Source organism: Phyllobates terribilis, unplaced genomic scaffold (assembly GCF_046119375.1).
Source record: "Phyllobates terribilis strain yellow unplaced genomic scaffold, ASM4611937v1 Scaffold_2__4_contigs__length_985480577, whole genome shotgun sequence".
NCBI classification, from domain to species: domain Eukaryota; kingdom Metazoa; phylum Chordata; class Amphibia; order Anura; family Dendrobatidae; genus Phyllobates; species Phyllobates terribilis.
Window position 1 is genome coordinate 144,241,985 of NW_027362762.1, and position 14,538 is coordinate 144,256,522.

The 14,538-nt window shown below is 44.5% G+C and overlaps 1 protein-coding gene across 2 annotated transcripts in view; it reads left to right on the forward strand.

Annotated features, from left to right (window-relative positions):
• The window catches only part of CSAD (cysteine sulfinic acid decarboxylase), a 77,447-nt gene that overhangs the window by 5,215 nt on the left and 57,694 nt on the right, over nucleotides 1-14,538 (forward strand). For both annotated transcript variants that reach the window (XM_073662935.1, XM_073662936.1), the window contains exons 6-7: nucleotides 6,571-6,677; nucleotides 6,762-6,877. In XM_073662935.1, the coding sequence (XP_073519036.1) occupies nucleotides 6,571-6,677; nucleotides 6,762-6,877 (223 nt within the window). The remainder of the gene's footprint in view (nucleotides 1-6,570; nucleotides 6,678-6,761; nucleotides 6,878-14,538) is intronic.

Consider the following 14,538-nt stretch of genomic DNA (forward strand, 5'->3'; position numbering starts at 1 on the left):
GACCTGTCAGATTCAGGTGTTTGTTTCCCTTGTTGGTACGTTACCTGTGTGAATGAGCTTTGGCAGTCATAACCTTCACACTATGTAGAGGCACACACCTTTGACAAGTACAATGGTAACATACTGTACATTTGTAGGAGGAATAATAGAGGAACAACATAATTAAACTGGAATTAAAACTGGCTTGACAGAAGAGCTGACATGTTCACATTCTTACAAGAAATATACCTTATGTAACTTAGAATGAAAACAATGAATAGATACCCTGCAGTAAGTAGATAAATAATAGTAATACATGTAAACAACATAGGGTACTTGATGATATTATATTTTAATGAAAAAGCGTAAAAGCCATCCCACTACGACAAGGTGTGTCCAAAAGGGTGTTGAGGGGGCACACATCCCCAAATGTACAAAGTATAAAGACCTAAAGCAAAACTAGAAAACATAGGTTGGCATACCTGGTGGAAAAAGTCTAGTAGGTAGGTGTACATTCACACTGTGGCCATTAACAGACAAATATAACCTAGAATATAAGCAATCAATGCATACCCTCCAGTAAGTAAATAAATTATATTTTTTACATAAATTACTACAAGGTACTTAGTTGACCTTTTTTATATATAGTTGTGCTCAAAAGTTTACATACCCCAGCAGAATTTTTGCTTTCTTAGCCTTGTTACAGAGAATATGAATGATAACAAAAAAACTTTTTCTCCACTCATGGTTATGGGTTGGGTGAAGCCATTTATTGTCAAACTACTGTACTATGTCTTTTTAAATCTTAAACCAAAAACATCCAAATGACCCTGATCAAAAGTTCACATACCCTGGTGATTTTGGCCTGATAACATGCACAGAATTTGACACAAATGGGTTTGAATGGCTACTAAAGGCTACTAAAGGCAACATCCTCACCTGTGATCTGTTTGCTTGTAATCAGTGTGTGTGCATAAAAGCTGAGTGAGTTTCTGGGATCCAGACAGACTCTTGCATCTTTCATCCAGCCAGGGCCGGCGTCAGCACCCGGCATACCCGGGCAAGTGCTGGGGCCCTGGACCATCAGGGGGGCCCACTCGCCGTCAGGGCCCGGGCCGCTTCCCCGGCATCTGTGCAGGGCCATCGGTGCTGATCAAGCCCTGCTCTGCTTCATGCAGCAGCAGCAGTGTGCTGGTCAGTGTGCTGCTGCTCCACCAATCAGGCCCAGTGTTGTCACTTTCCAGACATGGCTGCGCGCTGTGTGCAGTGCGGCTGTATCTGGTAGTAATGACACGCAGGGGCGACACTGCGCCTTTAATTGTGCTTGTGTGTCGCACCTGCCGCGTCATTACTACCAGACACAACCGCACAGCGCGCGGCCATGTCTGGAAAGTGACAGCACTGGGCCTGATTGGTGGAGCAGCAGCACACTGACCGCACACTGACTGCTGCTGCATGAAGCAGAGCAGGGCTTGAACAGCACCGGAGGCCCGGCACAGATGCCGGGAAAGCGGCCCGGGCCCTAACGGTGAGAGGGCCCCCCTGATGGTCCAGGGCCATGTGACACGCATGAGGCCCTGCACTGCCATATGACTGAGGAGCTGGACAGGAGGACACAGGCCAGGGGTCAGGTGAGCGAGCTTCCCCAATCCCCATATAAAAAATATTTCTTATGTGTGTGTGCATGTAAGATGTGAATGTCTGTGTATGTCAGTGTGTATGACTATATATATATATATAAATTATTAATAATAATAATAATAATAATAATGACTGTGTATATATATTTATGTCTGTTTTATATGTGTTTTTAAGAATGTGTTCAAATATGTATGTGTATGTATCTGTGCGTGTCTGCGTATTGTGTGTGTATATCTGTGAACCATGTTCATGTGTGTATATGTGTGCATGCCTGCATACCGTGTGCATGCGCATGTCTGTGCTCTGTGTGTGTGTCTGCGTATTGTGTGCGTGTGTGCTTGTCTGCGTATTGTGTATGCGCGTCTGCGTATTGTGTGTGCGTGTCTGCGTATTGTGTGTGTGTGTGCTTGTCTGCGTATTGTGTGCGCGTGTCTGCGTATATTGTGTGTGTGCGTGTCTGCGTATTGTGTGTGCGTGTCTGCGTATATTGTGAGTGTCTGCGTATTGTGTGACTGCGTATTATGTGTGTGTGTGTCTGCGTATTGTGTGTGTGTGCATGTCTGCGTATTGTGTGTGTGCGCGTGTCTGCGTATTGTGTGTGTGCGTGTGTGCATATTGTATGTGCGTATGTCTGCGTATTGTGTGTGAGTGCATGTCTGCGTATTGTCTGTGTGCGTACTGTGTGTGTGCGTGTCTGCGTACTGTGTGTGTGTGTACTGTGTGTGTGTGCGTGACTGTGTATTGTGTGTGTGTCTGCGTATTGTGTGTGTGTGACTGCGTATTATGTGTGTGTGTCTGCATATTGTGTGTGCATGTCTGCGTATTGTGTGTGTGCGCATGTCTGCGTATTGTGTGTGTGCGCGTGTCTGCGTATTGTATGTGTGTATGTCTGCGTATTGTGTGTGCATGTCTGCGTATTGTGTGTGTGCGTGCGCACTGTGTGTGTGCGTGCGTGACTGTGTGTGTGTGCGTACATGTCTGCGTACTGTGTGTGTGTGCGTGCATGTCTGCGTACTGTGTGTGCGTGCATGTCTGCGTACTGTGTGTGTGCGTGCATGTTTGTGTGGCACCCCAGGGGTCTGGTTGCCACAGTGGTAGAAATACCATGTTTGAGAGCGAGCATGGGTTTTCCTGGTCAGGAGCATTATTGCATGCCACACCTCCTGCCCCAGTCCAGGGAGGGGAGGAACGTGCCCTTTATAAACTGGGTCTGGGGCGGGGTTAGAGAGTCAAGTTAGTTCCAGAGAAAGGGACAGAGCACCAGCAAGGAGCTCTGTAGGAGCCAGGAGCTGAAGACCAGGGACTGGAGCAGAGCTCGTCCTGGCAGAAGACGCAGAGAACCGGACACTGGAGTCCGAGGCTGTGGGGATTATACATCCAGCAGCAGAAACCACACGGCAGGGGATTTCAGGTCCTCTGGCCATAGAAAGCCCGGAGGCTCAGTCACACGCGAGGGACCGCCACCGCCATCGAGGAGCGGAAAGTACCAAAGGCCCCAAGTCACCAGCCATACGAGTGAGCACCACACGGTACACTCAGGGACATGGGCTACTACACGACTACAGCAAGGTAGCCAGGAAGAGTGCAGTCAGAAGGGAAGGCCTATATCTCCACCTGGCCAGGGGGACTCTTGTTTGCTCACAGACTGACCAGGCCTCTAATGTTAGCCAGTACTCCTGGCAGGGCCTTCTTCAGTACCAACAGTAAAGACCCTGAACTGCACTACACGGACTCTGAGTCATTTCTGCTGTGCCCATGCACCACGACCCTCACCATCTATACATGCTGCCCTGAGGCTATACTCCTCCCACGGGGAGTTATACTACTCTCTGCTGCGCACACAACATCAGCCTCAGTGGTCTGCCACGCAGCGGCGGTTCTTAGTGACCACAATCCACGGGTGGTGTAGTCGGACATTCAAACATTGAAAACCAAATAAACAGATCCGCCACTGGTTTGACCACCCTGAGCCACGGGACCGGGTCGCAGCCACGGAGACTACAACCCCCAGCATTACACAGAGACCCGGCCCTGGGTATTCCCCCACACAAGGCCCAGGGGGCGCGTCATTTGCATATGTGAAGGATGAGGTGGCAAGCTGGGCCCTGTGTTGTATACCTATATTTCTCCGCCGTATCTGTGCCTCATGAATCGTGGTATGTGCTAAAGGGGCCCACTGAGACTCTTTCGCCCGGGGCCCACAAAAACCTGGAGCCAGCCCTGCATCCAGCCACTGACTTTTCTGGATTGTGAGTCATGGGGAAAGTAAAAAAATTGTCAACGGATCTACGAGAAAAGGTAGTTGAACTGTATAACAGGAAAGGGATACAAAAAAATATCCAAGGAATTGATAATGCCAGTCAGCAGCGTTCAAACTGTGATTAACAAATGGAAAATCAGGGGCTCTGTAAAAAACAAACCACAGTCAGGTAGACCAACAAAAATTTCAGCCTCGACTGCCAGGAAAATTGTTCAGCAAAGAAAAACCCACAAATAACATCAGCTGAAATTCAGGACTCTCTGAAAACTAGCGGTGTGGCTGTTTCAAGATGCACAATAAGAAGGCACTTGAAGAAAAATGGGCTGCATGGTCGAGTCACCAGAAGAAAGCCATTACTGCACAAATGCCACAAAGTATCTCACCTACAATACGGCAAACAGCACAGAGACAAGCTTCAAAACTTCTGGAACAAGGTAATTTTGAGTGATAAGCCCAAAATTGAACTTTTGGCCACAACCATAAACGTTACATTTGGAGAGAGGTCAACAAGGCCTCCTATGATGAAAGGAACACCATTCCTACAGTAAAGAACGGAGGTGGATCGTTGATGTTTTGGGGATGTGTGAGCTACAAAGGCACAGGAAACTTGGTAAAAGTTGAAAGAAAGATGAATGCAGCACGTTATCAGCAAATACTGGAGGCAAATTTGGAAGCTGCACATGGGACGTACTTTGACATTCCAACATGACATTTGTCATTGGCTACAGCAGAACAAAGTGAAGGTTCTGGAGTGGCCATCTCAGTCTCCTGACCTCAATATCATTGAGCCACTCTGGGGAGATCTCAAGCGCGCTGTTCATGCTAGACAGCCCAGGAATTTACAGGAACTGGAGGCTTTTTGCCAAGAAGAATGGGCAGCTTTATCATCTGAGAAAATAAAGAACCTCATCCACAACTACCACAAAAGACTTCAAGCTGTCATTGATGTTAGAGGGGGCAATACACGGTATTAAGAATTGGGGTATGTGAACTTTTGATCTGGGTCATTTGGATGTTTTTGGTTGTCATTAAGATTTAAAAAGAGAAAACACAGTAGTTTGACAATAAATGGCTTCACCCAACCAATAACCATGAGTGGAGAAAAAGTTTTTTTGTTATCATTCATATTCTCTGAAACAAAGTCAAGAAAGGAAAAATTCTGCCGGGGTATGTAAACTTTTGAGCACAACTATAAAACAAAAACAAAAAGCATTACATTATAATGAATTGCGGGTGGGAGCGAGAGAGAAATATAGATTGTTTAAAATATAATATATGTAGTGATTTGTCATAATCTAATAATAATATCCAGTATGACATAGACCAATGATAATAATCAATCTCAGGCGAGGCTGTTGTACATATAATGAATATTGTGTAATTATAGATGATTAGTGTGCATTTATACATTGAGTACTCAGTACTGTAGGAGTGAGAGGAGGTCACCCAGGGGCAAGGGCAAGCCTGCAGAGGGTACTAGATATTGTGAGAATCGCACCGCCATGTTCGGATTTTTTTGGTAAGGGAAGACATATTTCAAAGCTATACATGACTTTAGATATGGCCTATTGACAGGTGCCAAACAAACTGTGTGCAAAGTTTCCGATAATACAAATCAGGGAGTGCTTATAATAAAAGGTCTGTGATGTCTAATGAATTTTTAAATAGAGCAAGGACTTAAAATTTCATTTTTGTCTTTTCATTTATAGAATATATTTATTGGATAACCCCTTCACTACTGGAAAACCCTTTTTTAATGCTAAGGTGCCCCAGGTAAAATTAAAAAAAAAAAAACACCTATTCACCTCCCATCTCCCTCCCTTTTATATTTTACGTGAGACACTTTATTTAAGAAGGGGCGTCTAATAGTGGACGATCATATAGCAGCTCCCTTAATTACTACACAGTATCACTAAACTATAAACAGTGAATAACATTTTTCAACTCTGAACTTTTGCCAGTATAGATAAATCTAGTGTCAGAACCATAGTGATGCTAACAGTACAAACGTTATACATTATTAAATAGAAATGTTAGGCTTGATGATACTGGTGTATTTACTTTGTAAATCTATGTCTGAATGGCTTTATATTTCTGATATTAAAATTTTAATTTTATAAATCCAACCTGAAAGTGAGAAAGTGCGTGAGTTGGAATATATTCAGCCTCCCAGCTTTACTGACAGCTTGTACCCAGCAGTGTGAGATCTCAACAGCAGCAGGGAGGAGGGGCACTTGGGAGCTGTCAATAACCCTACTCCATATATACAGTACAACTGTATATGGCTACTAATGATTTGATTAAGACCAGTATGTGTGAATTAAATATTCACACATTTTGGGGTGGGGGTGGGAGTTCATCAAAGGCTTTATGCTGGTATTCTAAAGTAAAACAGTCACACAAAATTTAGCCACTTTTTGTGTTTTACGCTGGTCCAGCAATTGGTAAAATATGGTGTCAATTCTAGCAGAATTAAGCTGGCATTGATTTCAGCACACAGAAAGCCCAAAATGTGTCAAATTTATTCTGAAGCATTCATCTCTTAATACATTTGATGTATCTTATATCAACGGGGTTTGATCAAAACTTTAATATTAAATGCCAGTCTGGACGAATACTCCCCCACCTATGTATATTATTAAGAAAATCTTCTTAGTATATCTATAAACCATAGCTAATGTTCCCTGCAGGTACACCTATGAGGTTGCGCCTGTATTTGTCCTGATGGAAGATGAAGTCCTCAGAACAATGAGAAGCTTTGTAGGGTGGAAAAATGGAGATGGGATATTCTGCCCCGGTATTGTAATATTACATGATATCATCATCACAGTCGTGTCTGTGTGTCCTCTGATCCATTGCTTATCTGGAGTCTTCTTTGCAGGCGGCTCCATCTCTAACATGTATGCCTTGAATGTGGCTAGATTTCAGCGCTTTCCACAGTGCAAAGAGAAGGGTCTGCATGCACTGCCCAGACTGGTGGTCTTTACATCACAGGAGGTAAGAAAATGACACTTTCTCACGTTATGAACTTTATATATACTTCAACCTATCCTCTTCTAAGGGCTTAGAGTATGGATATGCCATCAGTGAAGCAAGGCAAGAACTTATATTTATGTCCTGCTGCTTATAAAGCCATACCTATTCTGTAGCACTGTACAAGAATTGCAAAATGTGGGCTCACAATATGAATTCCACATCTACACGGTGAGCAATGTAACAGGTAACCTATTAGTATGTTTTCCTCCAAACTCTAAAACACACTAACACAAGGAAAACATAGAAACTGCATGCAAATAACAACCTTGTTTGAATTTAAAGGGAACCTGTCACCAGGTTTTACCAAAATAAACTACGACCACCACCTTTACCGTCTCTTTTACAGCTGTATACAAGCCCAATAGGCCCTCTGTATTGCTCAAAAAATACCTTTGATTATCCCCCCTTTGTACGTCACTGGTCTTGCTTTGGTGCCTCCTCTATCCTCTCAATTACTATCCTCTTCTCTGCTTCATGTGGATGACACGTTCTACATCATCCACACAGTGTGCCCAATCGCGATCCTGGGCAGGCATACTTTTCTCTCCCCTGCTGAGGTCAGTGCAAAATACTGTAATGCGCAAGCACCGGAAGAGGCCAAAGAGAGCTGATGACCCGGGTAAAGCCAGTGCATGTGTTTTACAGTACTCTGTGCTGCCCTCGGCAGGGGAGAGAAGAGCCTGTCGGCTCAGGAGCGTGATTGGGGACACTATCATCCACATGAAACAGGGCAGGAGGACAGCGTTTGCGAGGAGAGAGGAGGCGCCGAAGCAAGACCAGTGATCCCCATTGTACCGGAACCGCACCTAAATAAAAGGGAGAGTTCCCAGTGTGAGACAAGTAATTAACACAGAATAGGAGAAATTAAAGTTGTCTTCTTGCAAACACAGTATTCATTATCTCTCAGCTCTGCTGTGTTGTAACAATATTACACCCCGTCTTCCTGTGAGATGGAAGCTGAGAGAATCCTGCAGATGTGTCAGGTATAATCACCCACAGCTCTGCAGTGAGATCAGGAGAGCAGAGAGCGGCCATCACACATCACACTGGTAACCATTACACATCACACTAGTAACACTGGTAACCATTACACATCACACTGGTAACTCCCCCTTAATATAAAATAATCTCTGGCGGCAGAGTTATCTTCCGGGCAGCATCCTCCCCATAGCCTGGAAGAAGTCATTTATATGAAGTGATAAAAGATGATTTCTCAACAACAAGGCATCTGATATGAGGCATACAGGTATCTCTCCCCTCAGCAGTCTATAACCTGTACGCCCATAATAATAGTTTAGTTAAGTCAAATGTGGTGACGGATTCCCTTTAACACATTATGTATCCCGCATGGTAAACACCCCTAAAAATAAAACTGGTATGGATCTTTAAATGCAGTGACACCAAACTAAAACAAATATTTTCTTTAAAAAAAAATCTCACAAAATAGTTTATTCATATGGTTACATTGATGGAAAAAAATAAAAAGGTATAGTCTATTAAAGCTAAACGTGGAGATGAAACATTTTTTGCATCAATATTTTTAAGCCAAAATCAGGAGTGTAACATAAGGTGAGAAAAGATATAATGGAAACAATTGTGGATCCACTCCTGGTATTGGATTGTACTGATACAAATATAGATGCAAGACATTGACTACAATCTTGTTACGTGACAGTGACCTTAGAGTGGGTTCACACTGAGACTTTTTGCTGAGTTTTTTCAAGCAGAAACTCCAAGTTTTCGAGGAGTTTTGAATTTTTGAAGAGGATTTGGAGAGTTTCCACTCATTTTTTACTCCAATAACTCCTAAAAAAAACCTCAGTGCAAATACAGGCCTATACTGATTGACAAATCTGTGGAAATTAATTTAGAACTCAACATGATGTCTTCAAGCTCCCCATCTTGGTCCCTTCCAAAAGCAAATAATAAAGAAGAAAATAATAAATATGCATACTGGGGCATCTAAAAGAAGGGGCCCCAGAAACAGAGCTCGGACCCCTATGAAAATTTGGGAACCTACCAGGATTATGTAAGGAGATGGACATACTGCCCATGTTCCCCCTTGAAGACATGTATTGTTACAATGCATTTGAATTCATAATGTGTATTGTAACGTGGGCTATTGGTGACAGTATTGCATTCTGCCCGGTTGTAGGGAGAGTTGGAGTTAATAGCTGGGACTAGCCCTGATTGGGAGGGGCTAAAGTGAAGGGACAGAGACAGTTTCCTGTCAGGAGGTCAGATAGGGCTCAGCCTACAGTGAAAGCAGACCTAAGGTCTGACTAGTCAGCAGAGCCGCGTGACCTGGGTGTCCCTGACGTGAGCGGAGACCCTGGCAGTGGATAGCGAGATGAGGAGTACAGACAAGGAAAAGCAACAGAAAGAAAAAGTGATGCACTGGAGACGGATTCTAGGACATGACAGCCCCGAGTATATAAATCAAAGAGGAAATGGGCCAGGATGGAACTGGGTAATGTGAGATGAAGAGAGTGCCTTGGGCGGGAGTTTCAAGGCGTCAACAAGCAGAGAAGCTAAGTAACGCCCATAGTTGCAAACTAGTTGCTCTAGGGGAAAAAAGATGCAGAACCACGGGTTAAGGACAGGATGCTCACTTACTGAACTGTAGTACTGTGCTGGGTTGTAGTGAACACAGAAGAGCAACTTGGGGGCAGAAGCAAGTAAGCCTGGAAGAGATAGAGAGACCGTGTGATGATTCAAGTTGTAAACGAAATGTTCGGGAGGTTATGCACTCGATATCTATTGTACATAGTTCACACCAAAGTTACTGTTTACTAAAAAACTGTTTATTGTTGGCTGGTGGTCTCCCTCATTGAACTTTTCACCATCTGGTTCTGGCCAGCCGAAGTCACCGTCATCATGCCGCCTGCAAAGGTGTATCACCCTGTAGTCAAAGTCTGCACATCCAGCCAGGACCCCCATCTTCATGTAGCATGCCGGGGCGTGTACCTCACCTACTGCTAATGCCCCGCACCACGTTACTGTTACCAACCGACCAGAAATTCCAGGACAGTCCTTAAAAATAGGGCACATTGCCCTGTCCGTACCCACCCCAGCACGTTACCGAAAAAACAACAGTTCTGGATGTGTGTGTGTGTATGCCGACAGTGTTGCTATGGGTACCTTCACCTCCAGGCCGCTACCGTTCCACTCCTTACCAGGTCCATTAGGCTTCAAGATAAGGACACCAAGCACATTCTTAAAAACAAGGCACTCTTTACTTGGCTACATACTTAAAGGAAACCTGTCATCAGGATTTTGCTAAGTAAACTACAGGCAGTGTCATGTTGGCGCTGTTACACTGAGTAAAATGATACCTGGGTTGAAGAAATCCGTCTTCTGGTTGTTGTTTAATCTGTGATTGCAGTTTGGCCTCATCGTCATCATTCTGGGCTTAAATGACCTGCCTCTATTTTTAATACTGCGAAAACATAAGTGCGCATGCGCCCCCAGTAGGGCAAAGCACAGTGCGCAGGCGGAAGTCGTGATTTCTGTGTGCAGGAGCAAGATTTTGCCAGGCTGTGTGGATGACGCGAGGCATCATCCACGTCAATTAAAGGAGGAGGACGGCGAACAGCAGCCGGGGGGAGGGACGGAGAGGCCCGAAACCACGCCCATCATACTGGATCGACTGGATTACCATGCAGTGAGGGAGAACTTAAAAAGGTTTTTAAAAAGGTTTTTGGAGGATCTACAGGGGGAGTATGTGTTATGTTCTGCTACCAAAGCTAAGGAAAGAGAGGAGATCTGTCCCTACTATAAGACTCAGCTGAATCCCTACGATGTAACAGGGAACCTGATCCTGCGATCAGACCTGCTAAAGTCCTAATCTAGTCTGTACGAAGACCTATAGATGTGGGGAGGGAATCCCTACAAGTACTAAGGACTGGGAGGAATATGGGACACCTCCTAACAGAAATAGTAGCAGACAGACGAACAAACGAAATAGATAGAACATAGAGGTCCGTAGACCAAGCAAACCAACAGAGTTAGATACAGAGCACAGGCTAGCTAGAAAGTAGATATACAATGAAGTCCAGCAAAGCCAGAAGGGCGGAGCAGGATTAAATAGGCCAACAAAGTCATGTGACCAGCAAAGGAAAAAAAACCTAACAGCAAGGTTCTAACAGTACCCCCCCTTCTAAGAGGATCCTCCGGATCCCCTAGGACCAGGCTTATCAGGAAATCTCCTGTGAAACGCTCTGATAAGTCTGGACGCGGAAACATCATCTGACCTCACCCAAGAGTTATCCTCGGGTCCGAAACCTTTCCAGGCCACAAGATACTGCAAACTACCTCTATACCGTCTAGAGTCAAGGATGCGAGAAATTTCATATTCCCCGTCCTCCACCACCGGAGGAACAGAGGCAGAGGCGTCACCATCCGACACAACAGCTTTTTTTAACAGAGAGACATGAAAGACCGGATTAATTCTCCAGGAGGTAGGAACCTCCAACCTAACAGCAGATTGGTTGACAACCTGAAGCACCTTAAAGGGCCCTACAAACTTGGGACCCAATTTCTTAGAAGGAATCCTCAACCGCAGATTCCTAGAGGACAACCAAACCATGTCACCAACAGCGAACAAAACCTCCTGTCGTTTCCTATCAAAGTAGTCTTTAGATTTTCTGTTGGCCTCCTGAAGATTACCACGCACATCCGTCCAAACTCTTTCCAAATCACCGGAAAAATTCTCCTCCTCAGGCACGGCAGATCCCAACTTGGAGAACGACCCAAACGACGGATGTCTCCCAGAACAACAAAAAAAAGGCGAACAACCAGCAGAAGAAGATGTATGATTGTTCAGAGCAAATTCAGCAAGTGGCAGAAACTCAGACCACCCCTCTTGATTGTCTGCCACAAAACAACGCAAGAACTGCTCAACATCCTGGTTTTTCCTTTCTGTCTGGCCATTAGATTCAGGATGATATCCGGACGAAAACGACAAATGAATTCCCAACCTGTCACAAAAGGCACGCCAAAAACGAGCCACGAACTGAGGACCCCTATCAGAAACAATGTCAGTAGGAACGCCATGAAGTCTGACAATTTCCTTGACAAAGGCCTTAGCGAGAGTTTTAGCGCAGGGCAGTTTGATGAAGGGAACCAAGTGACACATCTTGCTAAAACGGTCCACGACCACCCAGATGACAGTAAAACCCTCAGAGGGGGGAAGGTCAGTTATAAAGTCCATAGCCAAATGTGTCCAAGGAGCACTGGGGACCTCCAAAGGACAAAGCAACCCCGCAGCAGGAGTATGTGAGGACTTAGATCTAGCACATATAGTACATTGGCGCACCCACTTAATGACTTCCTTCTGCCATCCAGGCCACCAAAAACTGCGACCCACCAGTCTCTTGGTCTCAGAGATTCCGGGATGACCTGCCAACCGAGATTCGTGACACTCAACAAACAAATCTCTCCTAAAGGTCCCAGGCACAAACAACCTCCCATGAGGAGTGTTAGATGGGGCATTCTCCTGAGCTTTAAGAATCTCATCTTCCAAAACGGAGTCTAAAGCAGCTATCACAACACCTTCTTGTAAAATGTTTTCCTCTTTCTCAGCACCGACTATGGGAGAAAAACTGCGAGACAAGGCATCCGCCTTAACATTCTTAGTACCAGGGATGTAAGTAACGGAGAAATTAAACCGCGAGAAAAACAGTGCCCACCTAGCCTGACGGGCATTCAGGCGCTTGGCAGCATCAAGATATATCAGATTTTTATGATCCGTAAGAACCTGAACGGGAAATTCCGCACCTTCCAAGAAGTGGCGCCAGTGTTCAAATGCGAGTTTAATAGCCAATAATTCCCGATTACCAATATCGTAATTCAGTTCAGTCTCCGAAAATTTTTTTGAAAAAAAGGCACAGGGATGTAATCCATCCCCGTTATCCTGAGACAATACTGCGCCAACCCCCACAGAGGAAGCATCAACCTCAACCAAAAACGGCCTAGTAACATCAGGCTGCATAAGGATGGGAGCAGAGGTGAACCTCTCCTTGAGATACACAAAAGCTTCAATGGCCTCAGAAGACCACTGAACCGCATCAGCACCTTTCCTGGTGAGATCAGTCAGAGGTTTGACAATACTAGAAAAATTTTTTATGAACTTTCTGTAGTAATTGGCGAAACCCAAAAACCTCTGTATCGATTTCAAACCAATAGGCCTAGGCCATTCCTGCACAGCCTGAACCTTAACCGGATCCATCTCAAAACCTTTGCTGGAGATAATGTAGCCCAAAAAACTAATTCTCTGTACAGCGAACTCACATTTCTCCAGCTTAGCAAAAAGCGAATTGTCCATTAATAACTGTAATACCTCACGCACGCTCCGCCAATGAGACTCCAGATCTGGCGAATAAATCAAAATGTCATCCAAATACACAACCACATTTTTACCGATCAAAGATCTAAGGATGTCATTAATCAGATTCTGAAAAAATGCAGGAGCATTAGTAAGACCAAAAGGCATAACCAGATTCTCAAAATGACCCACAGGAGTGTTAAAAGCAGTCTTCCATTCATCACCCTCCTTCATGCGCAACAGATTGTATGCCCCCTTAAGGTCAATTTTAGAGAACCACTTGGCCCCCAATAACTGGTTAAACAGATCAGGAATCAATGGCAGTGGGTAAGGATTGCGTACAGTAATTTTGTTAATCTCACGAAAATCCAGACAAGGACGTAAACCGCCGTCCTTTTTTTTTACAAAAAAAAATCCAACCGCCACAGGAGACTTAGAGGGCCTAATGTGACCGGCGGCCAAACTTGTCTGTATGTATTCCTCCAAAGCCTTCCTCTCAGGAATAGTAAGGTTAAATAAACGACTTTTAGGAAGAGTCGCTCCAGGGACAAATTCAATAGAACAATCATAGTCTCTATGGGGAGGCAAAACCTGCGATTCCTTCTCAGAAAAAACTCTCCAAAAATCCTGAATAGGAACAGGCAACTCTCCCCTATCCAAAGCTGCAATACGCCCATTACAACACTTGTCATAACATTTATGGCTCCAGGATTTAATTTCACTGGTAGACCAATCCAGTACAGGATTGTGACATTTTAACCAGGGCAAACCCAATATTACTGGAGAAGGCAAGTTATTCAACACTACCAAATCCAATTTCTCATGGTGAACACCATTAATAGTGAGAGGAAATTCACTGACCTTGAGAGTAATATTCTTCAAAGGGGAGCCATCCACAGAAACCACAGCAATGGGGGATGATAAAGGTTCAGGTTTTAAATTGAGTTTTTCCACGAATCCCCCATCAATTACATTCAGTGTAGACCCGCAATCAACAAACACCCGAAATTCCATTATTTTTTCCTGAGCAATCGTGGAAGCAGCTAAAAATATACCCTTGGAATTTAAACAGGCAATACGGGCGTGACTGACCATTTTTTTTTCTTTCTTCATCCGAAGCTCACAGCCTTTAATCAAATGACCAGATTTTCCGCAATAGAAGCACAAGCCTTCTGAAAAACGACGGTCTTTTTCTTGAGAGCGAGGTGCCACCGATCCAATCTCCATCGGTTCACCACTGTTAATACACACATTATCATAACCAGAAACTGACATAGCAGAGGATTTGCTCTCATTA